This window comes from Sorex araneus, chromosome 3 (genome assembly GCF_027595985.1).
Source record: "Sorex araneus isolate mSorAra2 chromosome 3, mSorAra2.pri, whole genome shotgun sequence".
In the NCBI taxonomy this organism is placed as follows: Eukaryota; Metazoa; Chordata; class Mammalia; order Eulipotyphla; family Soricidae; genus Sorex; species Sorex araneus.
In genome coordinates, this window is record NC_073304.1 from 141,062,834 (window position 1) to 141,081,898 (window position 19,065).

Genomic DNA, 19,065 nt, shown 5'->3' on the forward strand with positions numbered 1-19,065 from the left:
TGAGGGACCTATTATGTTTAATAGTGGCCCACAATGCCCTGAAAACTCCACCTGGCTATCTTTGCATGGGAGTTTTTTGATAGAGGATTCCTTTAGGGGAGTCTTCAGATACTAAACTTGAAGGAACCAGAATACTTTTCTGCTGAAGCACTCCCAAACACTTGTATCATGCTACATTATTTTCACTCAGTCACTTGCTGAGAATCATAGCCCAGAATTTTTCCATAAAATCAAGAGCTCTTTAGACCTGGAAATTTGGCACAACAGTCATTTGGCTCCTAACCTGTGACTTCAGGAAACCAGAGGCAGGTAGAAGTGGAGGCTACCCATTTCCTGAAATATCCTGCTCACTCTAGCCATGCTAGGGGACAGCCAGAGCCACAACCTGTAATATGTAGGTGTGATTCACTTAGTGGGGAAGGATGTGTCTCATGAGAACACATTCTTGATTCTTAGGGTAAATGCTATAACATATTACTAGAGTAACCTGAGGTCTGGGGTTTGCTCATTGTGTGTGCAGACTGAAGGAGTTGTTGGAGTCACAGGACATTGGGAAAGGAGGAACAGAGAACAATGACTGGTTCTTTCTGTTTGTCACTTGATTCAGATATAACGCTTGCATACATCAGTGCTTTGAGAGGAGGACAAAGGGTGCTGGGAACATGGTCAATGGCTTGGCCAACAACGCTGAGATTGATGATAGCAGCAACTGCGATGCTACTGTGGTGCTTCTCAAGAAAGGTAACTACAAAGACCATGTCCACAAGGAAGTGCCAGGACTCCAGCTCACCTGTCACCCCCAGGACCACCCGAGGCTTGCAGCTGAGCTTCAGAGGAGGTTGCTGCCCTGAGAGAGGCAATGAGGATGGAGGGAGAAAAAGGTTCTAGGTTTCCTTTCCCCTTTGGCTACTTCATCAGTCTCACACCTGAAACAAAGTCAACTTTGACACCCAATGGAAGTTCTGGGGCAAAATCTTTTCTGGGGTTGACACAGGATAAACAGGATGTGTTGGGAATGGAGAGGAGAATGCATGTTTGAGGTATAGGTTCGGTCATGGTTCAGCTGCATCATTAGGAAGCAAATTATTAAACTACTCTAACCATCAATTTTCTCTCCTAAAAAATGAGGATAGTTTTTTTGTAATGAGCAGACTATATAAAAATGTTTAGTGTGATATTCCACTTATGATAATTACACATAATTATTATGCATAAATTTATCTTCAGGCTACCTTATCTTTGTTTCCATAGTGCAAAATGACAGAAAAAAAATTTCTTTTTTTTACAAAGTAGTTTTTTAATCTCCAGTAGAATCTTGTTTGACAATTAATAAACTAAAGGTAACACTACAAGATTCTCAAATACTATTCCCTTAGAATACAAAAAAATTATTTAATTTTGCATGTGTTTCATTTTCATTTAATTTTTTTAATTTCCTAGTTTTTATTTCTTTTTTAAATAAGGGCCTTTCCCAGCAGTTTCAGAAGCAGGAGGGGTCCCTTCTGGCATTACTCAGCCTGCTGATGCAGGTCTGAAGTAGTAACATCGTTCCTCTAAAAGCAGTATCACAGTGCTCACTCTCGCCATGCTAGGGCACCACCAGACCACACTCAGGATTTCTTGAGAGGCCTGTTGTCCCAGGGATCAAACTGGGGGCTTCACACATACCACTTTGAGCTATGTCTCTGACATTTTTTAAAACTTGGGATATGTGTGCTTACTTTTTTCTTTGTCCCATAAGGCTGATAACAGGAAAAGCAAAGAAAAAGAAATTTGGAAAACTGTATACTATTTCTAAATATGTGGTGACCTTGATATCTGAGGACAGTGGTTGCATTTTGAAAGGCATTATTTGATACCCTTTCTCTGACTGATTATAGGCAGATTCTATTTCAAACAAGGACAGGAATAATCAGATGGACATGATATGGTAAAATTGTACCCCAAAACATAAACTGTTACCTTGTAGTAAATTAAATGTTACCTTAATAAATCAATAATTTTCAAGAGCTTTTCCTAATTATAATCAGTGTTCCAAAGAGACCTCCATGGTTAAGTGACCGGGAAGCAAGAGTCCACGAGAAGCTGAGGCCAGATGCCGTGAGCCATGTGCTCATGCTGCATATTCATGGAGAGAGACTTCAACCATGGTGAAACTTACTGTGTGTTGTGGGACACCTCCCAAGCAGTGCTCAAGTGGGACAGTGGCCACTCCCAGCAATTCTTACCCAACTAGACTAGCAGTTCAACAAGAGGGCCTAAGGATATTTCTTGGACCCTGTAGTGCCACGGATTATATGAACAGCCCTGGCAGTGCTCAGAGGGACTTCAGGGCTACATGCTATACTGCTTGGAAGACCATGTGGTATAAAGGATCAAACCCAGGTCAAGAGCATGCCAGAATCTGCCCTAACTGCTGCACTGTCCCCAGCCCCAATTCCAGGCCTCCTGTTAGTTATACAAGACTTGTCCCATTCCTCTTCTGAACCTTAGACCCAGATGTGGACATTTACTCATTCAGCCTGTCTACCCTGCTCATAGGGCTGGGCTGTAGTGACTCAGACACTTCCCCACCAAGCCTCCACTTGACACTAAAGTAAATTCTGTTCCCCTTAATAACTCTGAATGAAGAGTACTTCATCTGGAGGGAGCCAGAGTCTTTCCTACACCCCAGATCTCAGTAGTGGGTAGAGAATTATTTGAGGACAGGAATAAAATCTTCTTTGGTGTTGCTCATTCCTACCATGTCAATGAATGATGCTTAAATCATTTAAAATTCTTACAGAAGAGCTATCTGTATCCTAATGGAAAGCAAATTTTTATTCCTTGAAATTTTTCTGACTACAATCCTCCAAGGAAGGAAAGGCGAGAAGGAAAGGAGAGAAGGAAAGGAAGGAAGGAAGGAAGGAAGGAAGGAAGGAAGGAAGGAAGGAAGGAAGGAAGGAAGGAAGGAAGGAAGGAAGGAAGGAAGGAAGGAAGGAAGGAAGGAAGGAAGGAAGGAAGGAAGGAAGGAAGGAAGGAAGGAAGGACATAAAAGGGTAGAAATGAAGATGAACAGGGAAGAATACATGGGTGAAAAGGATAGAAGTTTAGACAGGAGAGAAAGAAGAAAAAGGAAAGAGGAAAGGAACTCTGAGATATTTTTTTTTCTGCTCCTGATCTCAATGTTACTTCATTTCCTTTTAAAATTTCTCTAGCCAATTTCCACCGTAAAGCGTCAGTGATCATGGTAGATGAGCTGCTGTCAGCCTACCCCCACCAGCTTTCTTTCTCTGAGGCTGGACTTCGAATCATGATCACCAGCCACTTCCCCCCCAAGACTCGGCTCTCCATGGCCAGCCGCATGCTGATCAATGAGGTAATGGGGCCGGGGCAGGTCGGGGGAGTTCTCTGTCCACTGGACAAGATGGGAAAAATTTTAAAGAGGTGTAAATGTCCTGGTCTAAACGTAGAAACATCTAACTTGATAACAATATTCCTCTCTACTTTGGCCCCACATTTTTGCTCACTAGACCTGCTGTGCACCCTGGGTTTTCAGTTGTATTTTTTAAGTCTTTTCTGGGGGATGCGGGTGTATAGAAGACAGAAAGATTCTCTTTTTCCATCTACAACTTTTTAATCATTACCTTTCATTTGACTAAAACCATCTAATGTAAGTTGTTGTCTCACATTTGTGCCAAAAGTTTTCATCAATATAAAAAAGAAACCACCACAGTGCACAGTAAATCAAGAACATGACTAGAAAAAATGTGTACAGCTAAAATTAAGGAATTTTCCTCTAAAGGACATTGAAATTCACTAGGTCATGGAAGGCTCATCCTGGCTGCTGGAAGAATATCACCTGAGTGGGTTTTCACGTGTGGAATCCCTCCAGGCTTCCCTTCAGGCATTCCTGGAGCATATCTGTTGCTGCCTGGGAAAGGGCCCTGTAGCTGGGAATTGGGCGTAAGGGAGTGCCTGACAGAGTGTGCTTTTCTCTTTCTAGAGGCAAAGACTGATCAACAGCAGGGCTTATGCCAATGGAGAATCTGAGGTGTCCATCAAAATCCCAATTAAGCACACAGTGGAGAATGGGACAGGACCCAGCAGTGCCCCTGACCGAGGGGTGAATGGGACCCGCAGGGACGACGTTGTGGCTGAGGCTGGCAACGAAACAGAGAATGAGAATGAGGACAATGAGAACAATGAAAATGATGAGGAGGAAGAAGAGGAGGAGGAGGATGAAGGACCATACACACCCTTTGACCCTCCCTGTAAGATGGCCTGTGTCTAAACTGGGAATGGGACTAGTGCCAAGGTCTCTGAGTAGATGCCCTTGCTTTTGACCGTCTCTTTTTATGTGAACAGGAAAGGATTTGTGTTTCTTTCTAGGGACTAGACTGTGTTGTTAAGGGTTGGAGATAGCTAAATGGAGGACATGAGATTACATTCTTGATCCATATGAATCCATTCTGGCATTTTGTGGGGCAAACCTTAGCTGTTTGCTCTCTTATCTGTTCTGTGGGTGCTAAGGAAGAAATGCTCTTGTCGTATGTTTATGAGGCAGCTCATGCTCATGGGAGGAGTCTCTTCACCCAGCTTCATCCAGCCTGTGGCACTGGCCACCCAGCCAAGAACAGCAGCTACATGGAGTCCGCCTAACTGGTCCTCTTTCTCCCTTCACATCCCTCCTTTCCTAAGACCTGCTACCTTCAGGGAAAACACCATCAGAGATGCAGACCTGTGCAAATAATTCACCCAGCCCCAAACTAACCCTTACACAAAAAGACTGGCCGAGGAATGCCTCCTGTTACCATAATGGGGCAAGGCTTATAGAATCATTCAGATTCCAGTCACCAGCATGGTGTTCGTCTTCCCTAAATGCGACCTCCAGTAAAAATTTGGCTCTTCCAGAACCTTGTGCTTTTCCTGATACCACCCATGGGCAGAAAAGCCCAAAGAACTTTCCTCCTTCATATCCCTTCTTAAAGTACCTGGCTATCTGAGGACAGCATGGAGCATGCAGGCTCATCCAATGTCAAGAGTGTGGGCTATGGGATGGGCATGACTCCTTTGGGAAGTTTGAACTTGTGGGAGGATGATAATTCTAAGGAGTTGCTTCTAGATTCACCTGAAAAGTCACCTGATGGTGGGAGGTGAGGTGAGCTGTGTATCTCAGGCCTTTGTTGTCTCCAGGTGGCAAATCTTTTGGTTGCCTCTTTGTGTCCAGAGGACAGCCAGTAAAGCTCAGAGAAGACTTGCCTCTGGATTCCCTTTGCTCCTGAGATTTTTGTGTATTTGGTTGACTGGGGGTTTGGTTGTTGGTTGTGTGAGGCACAACTGGAAATGTTGGGGCTACTCCCAGCTCAGTGTTAGGGTGTTGTTCCCAGTGTACGTGGGGAACCATGTAGCATCAGAGATTATGCCCAGGGTTCTCACACACAAATCATGCTCACCAGCCTTTTGAGATATCTGCCCGGCTTCTGAAATATTAACTTTGTCAAGTATATGCCAGAATATCTCCCCAGAAACACCTAGGCAAAGTAAAGTAGTTCTTTTTTCAGTAGGTTAGCTTATAGGGGAAGGCATACTGGTCGATTATCGGTTTTTTCATCTTTAGCTATATTTCTTGGCAGCCTTCTTCCCTATCTCCAAAACACAGAAATTTAAAAGACCTGACTTTCCATTCATACACTGTGTCTGCTTCCTGTTGCTGGGCAACAAAATAACCACAAACTTGGTAGTTTTAAATACCTCTCAAACGGTTTTCAGTCTGCAGACAGAAAAGCTTGCATACTCTGGGTGGATTCTTAGAGGCCCCGTAAGGCCATCATAAAGGTGTTAGAAAGGGCTATTCTCGGGGCCGGAGCGATAGCACAGCGGGTAGGGCGTTTGCCTTGCACGCGGCCGACCCGGGTTCGATCCCCGGCATCCCATATGGTCCCCCAAGCACCGCCAAGAGTAATTCCTGAGTGCAAAGCCAGGAGTAACCCCTGAGCATCGCTGGGTGTGACCCAAAAAGCAAAAAAAAAAAAAAAAAAAAAAAAAAGAAAGGGCTATTCTCCTTCTCAAGTACTCTGTAAAAATATTTCCAAGTACATTCACATTACTGGCAGAATTCAGTTCCTTGTGGCTGTACGACAGTCGTTCTTTATCCCTACTGACTGTCCACTGAGGCTACTAGAGGCTATCCACATGCCTCACTCCATAGTGCCTGCAAATTCAAACCAGCAAGGGTGCATCCGGTCTTTCTCATACTTTCTCCTTCTGCTTTCTGAGGGGCACGGTGAAAAGGTATTGCACAAGCTCCCACTGGTGGCCAGCACTGCCAAGTTGCATAGTCCAGACTGATCTCTCACAGGCATTGAGGATATAAGAATTTGGGCACAGGAATCCTGGGGACCCACATTTAGAGTACTGCTTCCATGTCCTCAGTGTCCAGTATCAGCAGCCTGAAACTGAGCTCCAGATGCATATTTAGCTAATGGTTCGCTCGACAAAAAGCAGGGTCCACCATTAATGTTCAGTGAGCACAAGATTTTACTCCCTTTCATAGGTAAGTCCACCCTGTTTGCCTGCAGGAAGCAGCTACCAATGTTCAACCATGCACATCCTAAAGATTTAAAATTATGTAAATGCTAGAAGGGGAGTGTTTCAGGTATATCACTGGGGGCTGGAAATAAGGGATATTTGTGTGTGGGGAGGGCGGAAAAACTAAGAAGAAATTGCCTATCCCTAGGGATACCAAAGGGATAATGAGCATATGTTTTTGAAATAAAATTTATATTTGAGATCTTTGAAGATGGAGAAACTGAGATACATAAACAGAGACACCACTCAAAGAAGGGTGGACCCCCTCAGAAAAAAAGCTACAGAACATTCTAAATGTCAAAATAAGAGTATGGAAGAACCATCAGGGCTTTTCCTGTGGCAGCACCAAGATTAACTTTTATGTATGCAGAGAATTCCAGGTCAACATTCTGGAGAAATCGTATTTAACTTTATTCAAAAACTCATTCTCTGCTTTTCTCACACTGGAGAAGCCTAATGCTCTCTCTTGAATGCACGTCTCTCCCTCTCTTTCTCTCTTTCCCTCTCTCTCCTCTCTCTCCCTGTCTCTCTGCCCTTCTCTTTCTCTCTCTCCCTCTCTCTTTCTCTCACTCTCATTCCCTCTCTCACTTTCTCCCTCCCCATTTCTTTCTCTCCCCCCTCACATTTCTCGAAGTAAGTTTGTTTAAATAAAACTGTTTTGCTTAACTATATATATATTTAAAAGCATCAAGCCAACTGAAGAATGTGAGTGTGGCCAGGATCTATGCAAAGGATCCTAGAAGTCGAGGTCCCCCTCCAGGCAGAACATATGGGCAAGACCCGACACCCGAGCCTTCTGCCTTAAGTGGAACAGGACTGCTGAGTGCCCCTTGTTCATTTCTTTCCTGGATGAGAGCAGAGTTCTAGATCTAACTTGTCAGGGCTCATGGTGTCTCCCCACCTTGGTAGCAAGGTCACAGAGTATCTAGAGACTCGGCCATGGGAATCTTGACTCCTCATATTCAGGAGACCTGGGTGTAGGTGTGGGTTTAGGAAGCCCAATCTCAGACCCTGCACCCTTCAGCAGCAGAGACCTGAGAGGACAAAGGAGGCTCAGCGTGACCCTGACCACTCTTTAATTCTCTATCATTCCAGGAGCCTGAGCTACCAGGACAGGAGGTGAAATCTCATGTTCTTCTGTATCTGCTCTTCTCTCGTGGGCATCCTTGGTCCCATGCAGGCTCTGTTTGGGGAGCTCTGGAATGAGACCCAAGGTTTTGCCTCTCTAGCATGCCCCAGTAGATGCTGATTCCTGGGCTTTACCTGGAGTTGTGAGGGCCTTGAAGCCTGAACTCATCCCGGAATTCCCACAGTTTTTCTGAGACATAACAGAGTCTATTTAAGAACCAACTTCCACCTCCAGTGTGGACGTGGGCCCATTATGAGCCTGTTTTACTTCAGGAGCTGCTGAGAAATCTCACTTCTGCACTCAGGAACTCCATAACTCCGTGTGCGAGTCTCCCTCAGACAAGCAGTTAGAAGGACCGGAGTGCTTCAGAGCGGCAGACTGCAGCCCAGCAATCAGAGTACTTAGCCTGGGTTCCTGCAGGCTCTGTTAGGGGCTAGAGAGATAACCCAGGGATTACTGAGCCTTCCTGAGCACAGCTGCCCAGGAGCTGCAAGGTCCTCTGAGCGCTGTCAGTGTGGCCACATCACCCCCAGCTCCCGAGATGTCAGGAGCACCACATCCTCAACTTCTCACTTTGAACCACTAGTACAGTTGGCCAGGAATTTCCAGGAGAGGCCCCTGGACCCCCCAAGCACTGCTTGGGAGCCTCCAGAAAAAACTCAGCCTGAAAAAGGTCCTTCCACAAATAAGGACATTTTTCCTTCCCACAGAGACCTGAGAAGGGTGTGGACTCCCTGTGTTTCTATCATCCAGATGCATCTTCTCTCTTGGGCTGTACTGTAGTGGATAAGTAAATAAGTGGGAATGTGTATTGACATGTATATATACATGCTTTATCTGCATATATGTGCTAGGTTCATGGATATATGTGTGCATATTACACAATGTGTACATGCACCTTTGATATGATGTGTGTATATATGGAGGTAAATGTATACCTCTATATTGACATGCTGCTGTGTATATGCATATAATATGTTCACAAATATAAATGTATGTGAATTTATTGTTAGGAAAATTCATACATGTGTATGTTATATATATTATGCATAGTATGTATAATTTATAGGAATGTATAAATTATACATGTGTTCTATCTTTTGCACAAATAAAGCCTATTGAGTAACAGAAAAACATTCTTGTGTATATGAAGGTAAATACATCATAGTAAAAATATTAAATAAATCAAAATATTCATGTGTCTTTCCTACATGGAAATATGCTTGAGTTCTTCCTATATTTTCTATTTTAAAACAATGTATACTATATCTCCTTTAATTATATTTATTTATACTATATTGTTAATTATATAACTAAAATAGGCTAGTCCAAAAGTAGTGAGTGGTCACAAGGTTTACCTAAAATCAACCTGCAGCAAACTATGAGATAATACTTAGCTCTAGAATTAAATAGTGAGCAATAATAACTTTTTCTTACCTCCAAAGAATTAAGCATTCTAAAAAAGTTTAATAGAACGTATAACAGGAACTAGTCCACCACGTTTTTTAGAGCCAAGACACACTCAAAAGGAAACATAATTTACCTCACCCCTTTCTTTACTCAGAAACGGAAATTTTGACTAATATGCTTCTTAAAAAAAATTTTTTAAGCATACTTCAGTATGACTTGTTTTGTACAAGGAGTTACATTTGCCGTTTGTTTTGGACGCTCCCCCTGGCGCAGCTGCCGCTTACGCTCAGCTCTGTGCTTGAGGGCTGGTCCTGGTGTGTTTAGGGAGTTACACGGCGCCAGGAACGGACCCCAGGACTCAGCCCTGGGACTCCCTTGCTAGCCTCTATATTTCAATCGATGCTCACTGAATTGTCACTTGTTATTGTTACTATAGAGTTCTAACTTAAAAAAAGATCTGATTATTAATAGTTTTCTAGAAATAGTTTTCTAGACAGTATACCTTTCTCTGTCTAGTCAGAATTTTTGAAAGCAGTTGAGGAAAAATATTGCTTGTAACATTACCTCATGAGTATAACTTTCTAAGCTCTGCAGTCCTAATTCTGATTTCATTGCTTCATTTTTAAAAAATTTTCTGAAGAAAGACAAAGATCCAATTTCTTTTTCTGTTCTTACTTCTTTTACCTTTGATTGGATGATTATCAAAATATGTACACATTCCTCTCTCTCTTCCCAGCCCCTCCTTTTACTCTCTCTCCCTCTTTTCCCTATCCTGTCTTCCACCTCTCTTATGCCTTCTTTCTCTCACCAATGAGGGGATCCAGAAAGCTACAAATGGATAAGTGGCAACACCATATTGCAGATTTAGCAATACGCAGGTCCAGGTTCTGGCTATATTCTAAATTCTGCAGCAATTAAAAGCCCCTCACAAAACAAGTGTCTTCTTGTTTAGCAATCCAACCAAACATAATCTCTGCATTCTCACTATTGGCCTTACCAGCTCTTCACTAGATCTTAAATCTAAGATAAGAGGCATAGCAGCCAATTGAAAAAGTACTGGGAACAAATTATGTTAATGTTATATTAATTATTAAAATGTGTGTAAAATGCCTTCTTCTGGGGTACAGAAGGAAGGTCATCCTTTGAAATTGGAGAATAGGAAAAATTCATCTTTATGGGCAAGCAGGGGAGGGTGACTGACTAGGAGGCAGAGGGGACTTCTGGGGACATGGGGATGTTTTTGAATTGGCATTAAAATATGGAGTGCATCTAAGTACATAGTAGATATTTCTCCATAGAGAGGAGTTACCATTGAAGTAGGATGGTAGTAAATGCCAACGAGAACAAATAATTTGTCTATTCCAAAGCCACAAGGAATTCATGAGAATGTAAAGAAAATAAGCATTTGCAAGCGGCTTATTTTACAGATATGAGTAGTTTCAGGTCATCGCTGATATATCCATCATTGTGTCCATGGCTTCCGGGAGTTGGAGACCATGAGAGCAATGATTAAACTACAAATCCTATCAGCTTGGAGTGCAAACACTCCAGCAGCGTTCTGACAGATTTCCAGATTGCCTTTGCACAATGCCGAGCCCAGAGACCACGCATAGCAATTCCACTAGATGGCGCTGTAGCCACTGGTGCCTTTTTTTTTTTAATTTTTTAAAAAATTTATTTTATTCTTTAATTAGTGAATCACCATGAGGGTACAGACACAGATTCACACATTATAGAACTTGTTTTTCCCTCATACAATGTTCACAAACACATCCCTCCACCAGTGCTCGTTCTCCATCACCAATAAACCCAGTATCCCTCCCCCTCCAATCCCATCTCCCCCCCACCCCATCCTGCCTCTGTGGCAGGGAACTCCCTTTTGATCTCTCTCTCTGCAATTAGGTGTTGAGGTTTGCAATAGGGGTATTGAGTGGCCATTGTGTTCAGTCTCTAGTCTACTTTCAGCACACATCTCCCTTCCCGGGCGGGATCTCCAACCACATTTTACTTGGCCACTGGTGCCTTCTAACGCAGCCTCATCTCAATCATGGAGATGAGCAGCAGAGGCTGACTGAGGGTCTCCCTACCCTCGCCCACCCCTCTCTCTCAACATGCCCCGCCCCGTCACCATTTGTGTTCTGAAAGTAGTACTCGCCTGGCCCTAGTTTTCAAACCATACACCAATTCTGTTACTCAAAAGTTACCTATCTTGTTTTGTATGTGAGTTTTGTTGATGAAATAAACCATTTGAATCTTTTAGGAAAAGAGCGATACGGTACGGTTTATTTATTATTACATCTTTTAGGAAAAGAGCGATATGGTACAGTTTATTTATTATTACATCAATCAGGATATAAATGTCTAGGGACAGCGAGTGTGGGACTGGTGGAAGAGAGAAATGGAGGTAACTGTTTTTTGTTGTCTTTTTAAATTTTCCTAGCTGGCAAATTGGAAACCGTAAAATGGGCATTCACCTGGCCACTGAGTTTTGTCTTATACTTCACTGTACCCAACTGCAACAAGCCCCGCTGGGAAAAATGGTTTATGGTGACATTTGCTTCCTCCACGTTATGGATCGCAGCCTTCTCCTACATGATGGTATGGATGGTAAGTGCAGCAAGGACACCATCGCATTGCTAGAGCAAGGACTCCGTCACATTGCTAGAGCAAGGATCCTGTCACATTGCTAGAGCAAGGATCTCGTCACATTGCTAGAGTAAGTTTTAGAGAAAAGTGCACATAGTGGGAAAGAAATTGGGGGTGCAGGCCATTCACTTCACCAGCTGTTTGCAATAGCTGTAATTACCAGATTACTCCAAAACTCAGGGTTATGGAATGACAACCTTTGTTTCCCTGCTCACATGAGTTCAGGTTGACTGTGCCGTCACTAATCTTAGTGGGAACTGGCTCAGCAACTTTGAAGCCACAGCAAGTTTCCATTTGACTAGGGCAACATGTACAGTTCATGTCCCTCATGTGTTGGCTCATTTTTCTTGGGCCAGTGGCTGCCTGGAGAATGCTCTTTTCATGGTAGATTACTGGAATGCAGAAGTAGAAATACAAGGTATCCCCCAGGGCCTTGACTTGGATGTGACAAACCATCCACCCACCTTTCATTGACCAAGTCAATATCAATGGCATAAAAGACTAGACTACCTATTTTCTTATTTTTAATTTTTTAAATAATTTTATTTAACTAAAGAACCATGATTTGTAAAGTCATCGATAGTTGAGTTTTAAGCCTGTAATATTTCAATACCAATCCCACCATCAGTGTCAAGTTCCCTCCACCAGTGTTCCCACACCTCCATATCACACACCTCCTCACCCTCCACCTTTCACTTTAGCAGACATATTAAAAAGTCCCAGTGGTTGCAGCTTAGATCTCATGTTTTCAGTATTGTTAGAGACACCCCCCGATTCTTATGGGGAAAACAGCAGAAGCCACAAGGCAAGAGAAAGACACGAGGGTCTATGAGCAGTAATCTCTTTTGCATGTCGCTTCCCCTATCAGAGTCTCAGTTTCATCCATCCAAAAAATTCAGTCATTGAACAGGAGACCACACTAAGGTTCTTTCCAAAACTGAAATAATGATTCGTGGGCTGGCATTGATTGGGGGCTGTGACTCAGAAGAGTTTTTGAGCCAAAGCCATTTTGGGAAATCTAACCAGAACACATTCTTATTTATAATTTCACTTTTTAAACTGGGCAACAGACCCAGTTCAGCAGATTTGGAGTTGAACAGGAAGTAAAAGCCTTGACAAAATTATGGGTCTCTCAATAAGTGCTTGCATGTTTGATAGAAATGCAACTTCAATTCTAGCAAATTAAACTCAAGAGCTACAAAATAAGTGTCATGAAAATATTCATCACTGTCATCACGTTGCTCATCCATTTGCTCAAGCGGGCACCAGTAATGTCTTCATTGTGAGACTTGCTAATGTTTTTGGCATATCGAATACACCATGGGTAGCTTGCCAGGATCTACTGTGAGGGCGAGATACTCTCGGTAGCTTGCCGGGCTCTCAGAGAGGGACGAAGGAATCAAACCCGGGTCAGCTGTGCGCAAGGCAAATGCCCTACCCACTGCGCTATCACTTGGGGTAATAGAAAATTTACAAAAATGATTACAATCGACTTGCCATTATTGACTGTCATATTTTTTCAGCCCAAATCTAGCTTTTTCCCTCACTCTACATTTCATCAATGTTTTTACCCAAAAGGATCATTGACTGTCAATGCTATTCCAGCTTTGAGAGGACTATTTCTATCACTGATTTCCTAGTATATAGTAGTTTTTCCCTGCAGTCATTCTCTGAACTTTGAATAACCCCTTGATCTGATGATCACCCTCCTTGTATTTGCCTCCTTCTGCACTACTGGAGGCTCCAAGAAGTCTGAGAAATGTCTGAGAGTAAGGGGAAAACAAGGATAAGCAAGAGACCTTGTCCCAGCCAGTTGAAGAATCATTTCTCCAGTATCAAGACCTAACAGCAAAACTCAGCTGATAGCAGCTAGCTAGCAACAGGAGCACCTACTGCTGTTCAAGCCAAGTCCCACAGTGCCAAATCAAGTTCCTGCAGGCACCAGGCATGGGTTAGAAGGGGGAAAAAAGGAAAAATCAGAGTTTGACCAGAATGTCTGCAGCTCCATTTCACGAGACTCCTCAGAACATCAAAAATTATTTCATGATCCTGCATCTCACTTTCCTCTCTGGAGAGTGGAAGTCTTTGAGGCTCAAGCCACTCCACGTTTAGTGCAGCAATGGAAGGAAATGAGGCTCCAGCTCTGGCTTGAAAGGGGCGTGGCCACGCATCTCAAGGGATTCAGTGAACAGCCCCAAACCTTTGGGCTAGGAGAGTGCCACTGAGACCTTTTACAGTTTCACACGGCACATCACTGCCTTTCCGTTAGCTGGTCATGGAGGAACAGTGAGGAGCTATACTACTTAAAACATCTGGTTTGCATTTCTTACAACTTTATAGAAAGGGAGAAAGTTGAGAGAGATCAAGTGGCATTCCTAAAATGACCTCATCGCTCCAGCCCTTGTTAGTTATCCTCTCCTTAGGCCAACAAACAGGGAATTGTCTATTTTTCCACTTACCTCTATTTTCTCACTCATCATTCTGATTGGTTTCCTCTAGAAATGAGCAGCAAGAATGGATTCAAATCTATGGGTTCATAATGGAAGTAGGGTCTGTGGTATCAAACTTCTTGCACTTTTCCCCTCTCCTCTCACTATGTAAAATGAGCCTCACAGTCTTGGCAGATGCCCTACCACTTCTTAGAACCTGTACTTTGAGTAAATGCTTCCATAAATGTCAGTTTTCTTTCCTGAGGAATGAAGCCAATGCTAGCACCTACTCCATAGGGCTATTTGTAAAATTAAATTAGTTAAAAATCTATGGACACCACTTAACCTGGGACCTAAGCACATTACTAAATATAAGTGACCGGGATGCAGGAGGCCATCTTGATAGTTCTTACCAAGCTTCCAGAGAGGAAAAGGCAGGAATAACCTGTAAGGGGCTTTTCCCCAAGACTGGATGGTGTAAATTAACCCCTTTCAAGTTCTTACAAATTTCTGATAAGCATCTTGGTTCTTGGAGGCCCAAATTCCCTGCACAGCATGGTCTCCATTCTTAGTTTCCTAGAACTGAGTTCAGATATCATGGCCCCATATTGCCTTTTCCTAGAAACTGTTTTCCTCTCTCGAACCACGTACTGATCCTGAGAAGAATAAGTTGTAAAGGCCTATCTTTGGAAATCACAAGCTCCCGAGATGTTCCTGGTGCCCTGACCTGCAGCACCAGCTGTCCTTCCTACATTCTCCACCCTGACTCATTTTGAGAGCAGACGTTGTCCTGAGAGCATGCCTAGATTGCACCTTTGTGGTTACTGCTCAGGGAACCCACAGGCAGGTGGGATTTAGGTTGGTGCTCAGCTCATCACCACTTGCTGATTTTTCCAGGTCACCATCATTGGTTACACCCTGGGGATCCCTGACGTCATCATGGGGATTACCTTCCTGGCTGCTGGGACCAGCGTGCCTGACTGCATGGCCAGCCTCATTGTGGCCAGACAAGGTAGGGCTTCAGATGGCACAGAAAGAGGGAAGTTGGGGTTGGGTCCACATGGCAAATTACCAGGACACCAAATTGTGAATTGGATGAATTAATAGAGAACGTCAACGTCATGTTGATCAAAAGACTTCCTGCTATCAGATAATCAGGAAAACTAGCCAGAAGGACCAAACCTTGGGAACAGCAGAGAGGGATAAGGCCCCAGGTTTGATCCCTCGTACCACAAAACACAAGCAAACAAAATCAGAGACATTTTCTAGAAAGTACAATGCAACCTCCTTTGTAGGTCCTATTATATTCCTTCTTTTATTTAAAAGAGTCATAGAAGGGCTGGAGAGATAGTACAATGGGAAGGACATTTATCTTGCTTGCAGCTGGCCCAGGTTCTATTCCCAGCATCACATATGGTGCCCCAACCACCACCAGGTGTGATCCCTGAGCATACAGCCAAAAGTCAACTTTGAGTATAGCTGCATGTGGCCAAAAATGTAAAAATCAAAGTGAATTTAATTTCTTAATTAGCTCAACTGCTAGAGCACATGTCTGACATAAGCCAGGTCCTACATCAGTCTCTGGCATAGAAGCTCCTGGCCCTAGGGCCCAATCACCACTGGATATGGGCCCTATTAAAGAATAAGACCAGATGAGCTCAACATGTGAGTGTACTTTGCATGTAGACCACTGGGTTGTATCCCCAGCACCAGATGGTCATCCGAGCACTACCAAAAGCAACTCTAAGTACCAAATGAGAAATAGGCCCTGGGCACCCAGCATGGCACCAAAACTAAAATAAATAAAAGTCACGATCACAAAATCCCATTAATCATCAATTTCTTGAGCGGGCTCAGTAACCTCTCCATTCGTCCTTTCCCTGAGATCTTAGAAGTCTCTCTCAACTCAGCCCTCCCAATGATATTGTACTGGAGGCTCTTTCAGGGTCAGAGGAATGAGATCCAGCTTGTTACTGGCTTTAGTATATGAATACACCATGGGAAGCTTGCAAGGCTGTCCCATGTGGGCAGGAAACTCTCAGAAGCTTGCCAGTTTCTCCCAGAGGGAGAAGTAGGCTACAAGATGCGGTCTCGCGCTTCTGGGAGCTCGCTTTTAAGTCTCTGGATGTTGGCCGTTGATGGGATTACACACACCTGGGTTCCTCTGCCGGCACCTTCATGCATGAGGCCCGTTCGAACGTGTAATAAATGAAAGTAATAAATACAATTTTATCTATACTTGCTAAGTGCCACATGCCACATACCAAGCAAAGCCATGCAGGTGCGTTTTCTTATTTAATTGTAATTATAAATCTGTGATGCAGCACACACTCTTTTTTTCCATTTTTTTTCTTTTTGGGTCACACCTGGCAATGCACAGTGGTTACTCCTGGCTCTGCAGTTAGGAATTACTCCTGGCAGTGCTCAGGGGACCATATGGGATGCCAGGTATCAAATCCGGGTCAATCACATGCAAGGCATTTGCCCTACATGCTGTACTATCACTCTGGCCCCACACTCTTTATTTATGAGTAAAGAAATTCATGTTTCAAGGCACAGACTACATAACCTAAGGTTTTCCCCATTACAGTACCCATCCACTTACAGGTGACAAGGTCTGTCTTCACGTATGACAGGCCCTCCCCTCCTTCACAACCAGACTCACAGTTTCTCTTCTTGAGAATTGTCCTCAGATGGACATCTATGAGCCCAGCACCCACTCTCATCTCTAGGCCTGATCTGTACTAAATCATATTTGTTCACAACAAATACAATATGTAGTTACAAAACTTAGAGGAGTGGGGACTGGGTACAAGTCTTGCACAAAGCTAATCTGGGTTTAATCCCCAGCAACCCATATGGTTCCCCAAGCCTGCCAGAAATAATCCCTGAGCACAGAGCCAGAATAAACCACTAAGGGCCACCAAGTATGGCCCCAAAACAAACAAACAATTTAGCAGAGTGTTTTCTTTCAAAGGTCATTCAAAATTCTGCAGGTTACTGTTTTGCTTGCTATTACTCATTTATTTGGATGAAGAATTGAATGCCATGAAGACCAGTTGGTTTGATGAGCTCATGAGCAGCTTCATAGAACTGAGTTTAATTAATTTCTATAAGGTTGTTTCAGAGTTTGAGGAGCCATATACGGGTTGTGAACATTTACATTTAGTCAGTGATCATATTGGAGGTAAATGATATCATATTGGAATAGTTGACATTCAAGAAAATGTGAATTTCATGCTGGATAAGATTGAATGTTAAAAGTAGATAAAGGGATATTCTTGATAACCTTTTGGTTTTGGTTATTACAAACCACAATGCACAATGCCCCAAAGGAGAGAGAGAGAGAAAGAGAGAGAAGATAGAGAGACAATAAAAATGCCTGCCATAGAAGCAAGCAGGAGTTGGGGGCTGGGGGGTGATGAAAGGAAACTTGGGGACACTGGTGCTGGAAAATGTACACTGGTGGAGGGATGGGTGTTGGAATATTGTATGACTGACATTTAATCATAAGCAGCTTTGAAAGGGTCTATCTCACTGTGATTCAATAAAAAAAGTTTAAAAAGAGAGAGAATGTGTATAGAGAATGTGTATTTCATTCTATCCTATACGTTGGATAGAATAGAATATATACCCTGTCCTATTCATCCCAACCCTTCCATTTCTAATTTGTCCTATTCAATTATTTTATAGTTGGTGTCACTTATTGTCCTCAGGGAGAACTAATATGTGTTCTCTCTGGTAATTAGGCAGAAGATTGTGAGTGTCCCTCATGGGACCCCTGTGCTCTCCTGTATCGATCATCTCCCTCATTCAAATGATTTCTTGTCCTTGCAGGCATGGGGGACATGGCCGTGTCCAACTCCATTGGGAGCAATGTGTTTGACATCCTTATCGGCCTGGGTCTCCCCTGGGCCCTGCAGACTCTGGCTGTGGATTACGGATCCTACGTAAGTGCCTTTTCTTAGTGAATTCTCTTCCAATCAAGTTCTTGGTAGCCACAATCACTGCAACTTAGTTCAAGGTAAGGGAGGTATGAGAAAACAATGTTGAAAGGAACAAAATTCTCAAAGTTGTGCTAAAGCCAGTCTTATGGGATAATTAGGTGCAACATTATCAATCTTTTCTGTAAAGGGCCAGATAGTAAATGCTTTTGATTTTGTGGTTTTTGACTCAACTATACCATACTGTTGTTGCATCCTGAAATAGCCCTATGTGTGAAATAAATGGGCATTGTTGTTTCAGTAAAACTTCTTTCTAGAGACTGCATTTTAATTTCATGATTCTCACATGTTATGATCTATTATGATTCTTTAAACTCTTCTTAATCATTTAAAGTGTCAAAATAATTCTTGATTTATAACCTATACTTTTTAAAAATTTGGTAAGAATAGGATTGGCTCACAGCCCCTAATTTGGCAGCCCCTACTTTAGTGTATTTTCATACAAAATAGTTGTATTCTTGGGTCCAGAGAGCTAGCACAGTGAGTGGAATACTTGCCTTGCACACGGCTGACCTAGGTTTCATCCCCAGTATTCCAAATGGTCTCCTGAGCACCACCATGAGTGGTTCCTGAGTGCAGAGCCAGGAGTAACCCCTGAGCTTCCTGAATGTTCACCAAAACCAAACAAACTATTGTTATTATTATTATTACTATTATTATTATTAAAGAAATGGACACAAAATAAAGATCTCTTACCAGGAATTTAGACATGGTCACAGGCTGAGGTGATGGCCTTTGTGTTATTTCTTAAGGCTCAGCTGATTATTGCTTCAGAAAAATTTGCCATGGGGTACACTGCAGCCCTAGTAGATATCAGTGAACTTTCCCAACTTGCCACAGTGGCCTCCCTCTGTTCATAGAAACCTCCATGCTAGAC

General features: G+C 43.0%; 1 protein-coding gene across 1 annotated transcript in view; it reads left to right on the forward strand.

Annotated features, from left to right (window-relative positions):
- The window catches only part of SLC24A3 (solute carrier family 24 member 3), a 653,927-nt gene that overhangs the window by 607,058 nt on the left and 27,804 nt on the right, over positions 1-19,065 (forward strand). Inside the window, exons 10-15 of the mRNA XM_004614409.2 lie at positions 608-741; positions 3,198-3,358; positions 3,986-4,253; positions 11,550-11,716; positions 15,082-15,196; positions 18,022-18,134. Coding sequence (XP_004614466.2) covers positions 608-741; positions 3,198-3,358; positions 3,986-4,253; positions 11,550-11,716; positions 15,082-15,196; positions 18,022-18,134 — 958 coding nt within the window. The remainder of the gene's footprint in view (positions 1-607; positions 742-3,197; positions 3,359-3,985; positions 4,254-11,549; positions 11,717-15,081; positions 15,197-18,021; positions 18,135-19,065) is intronic.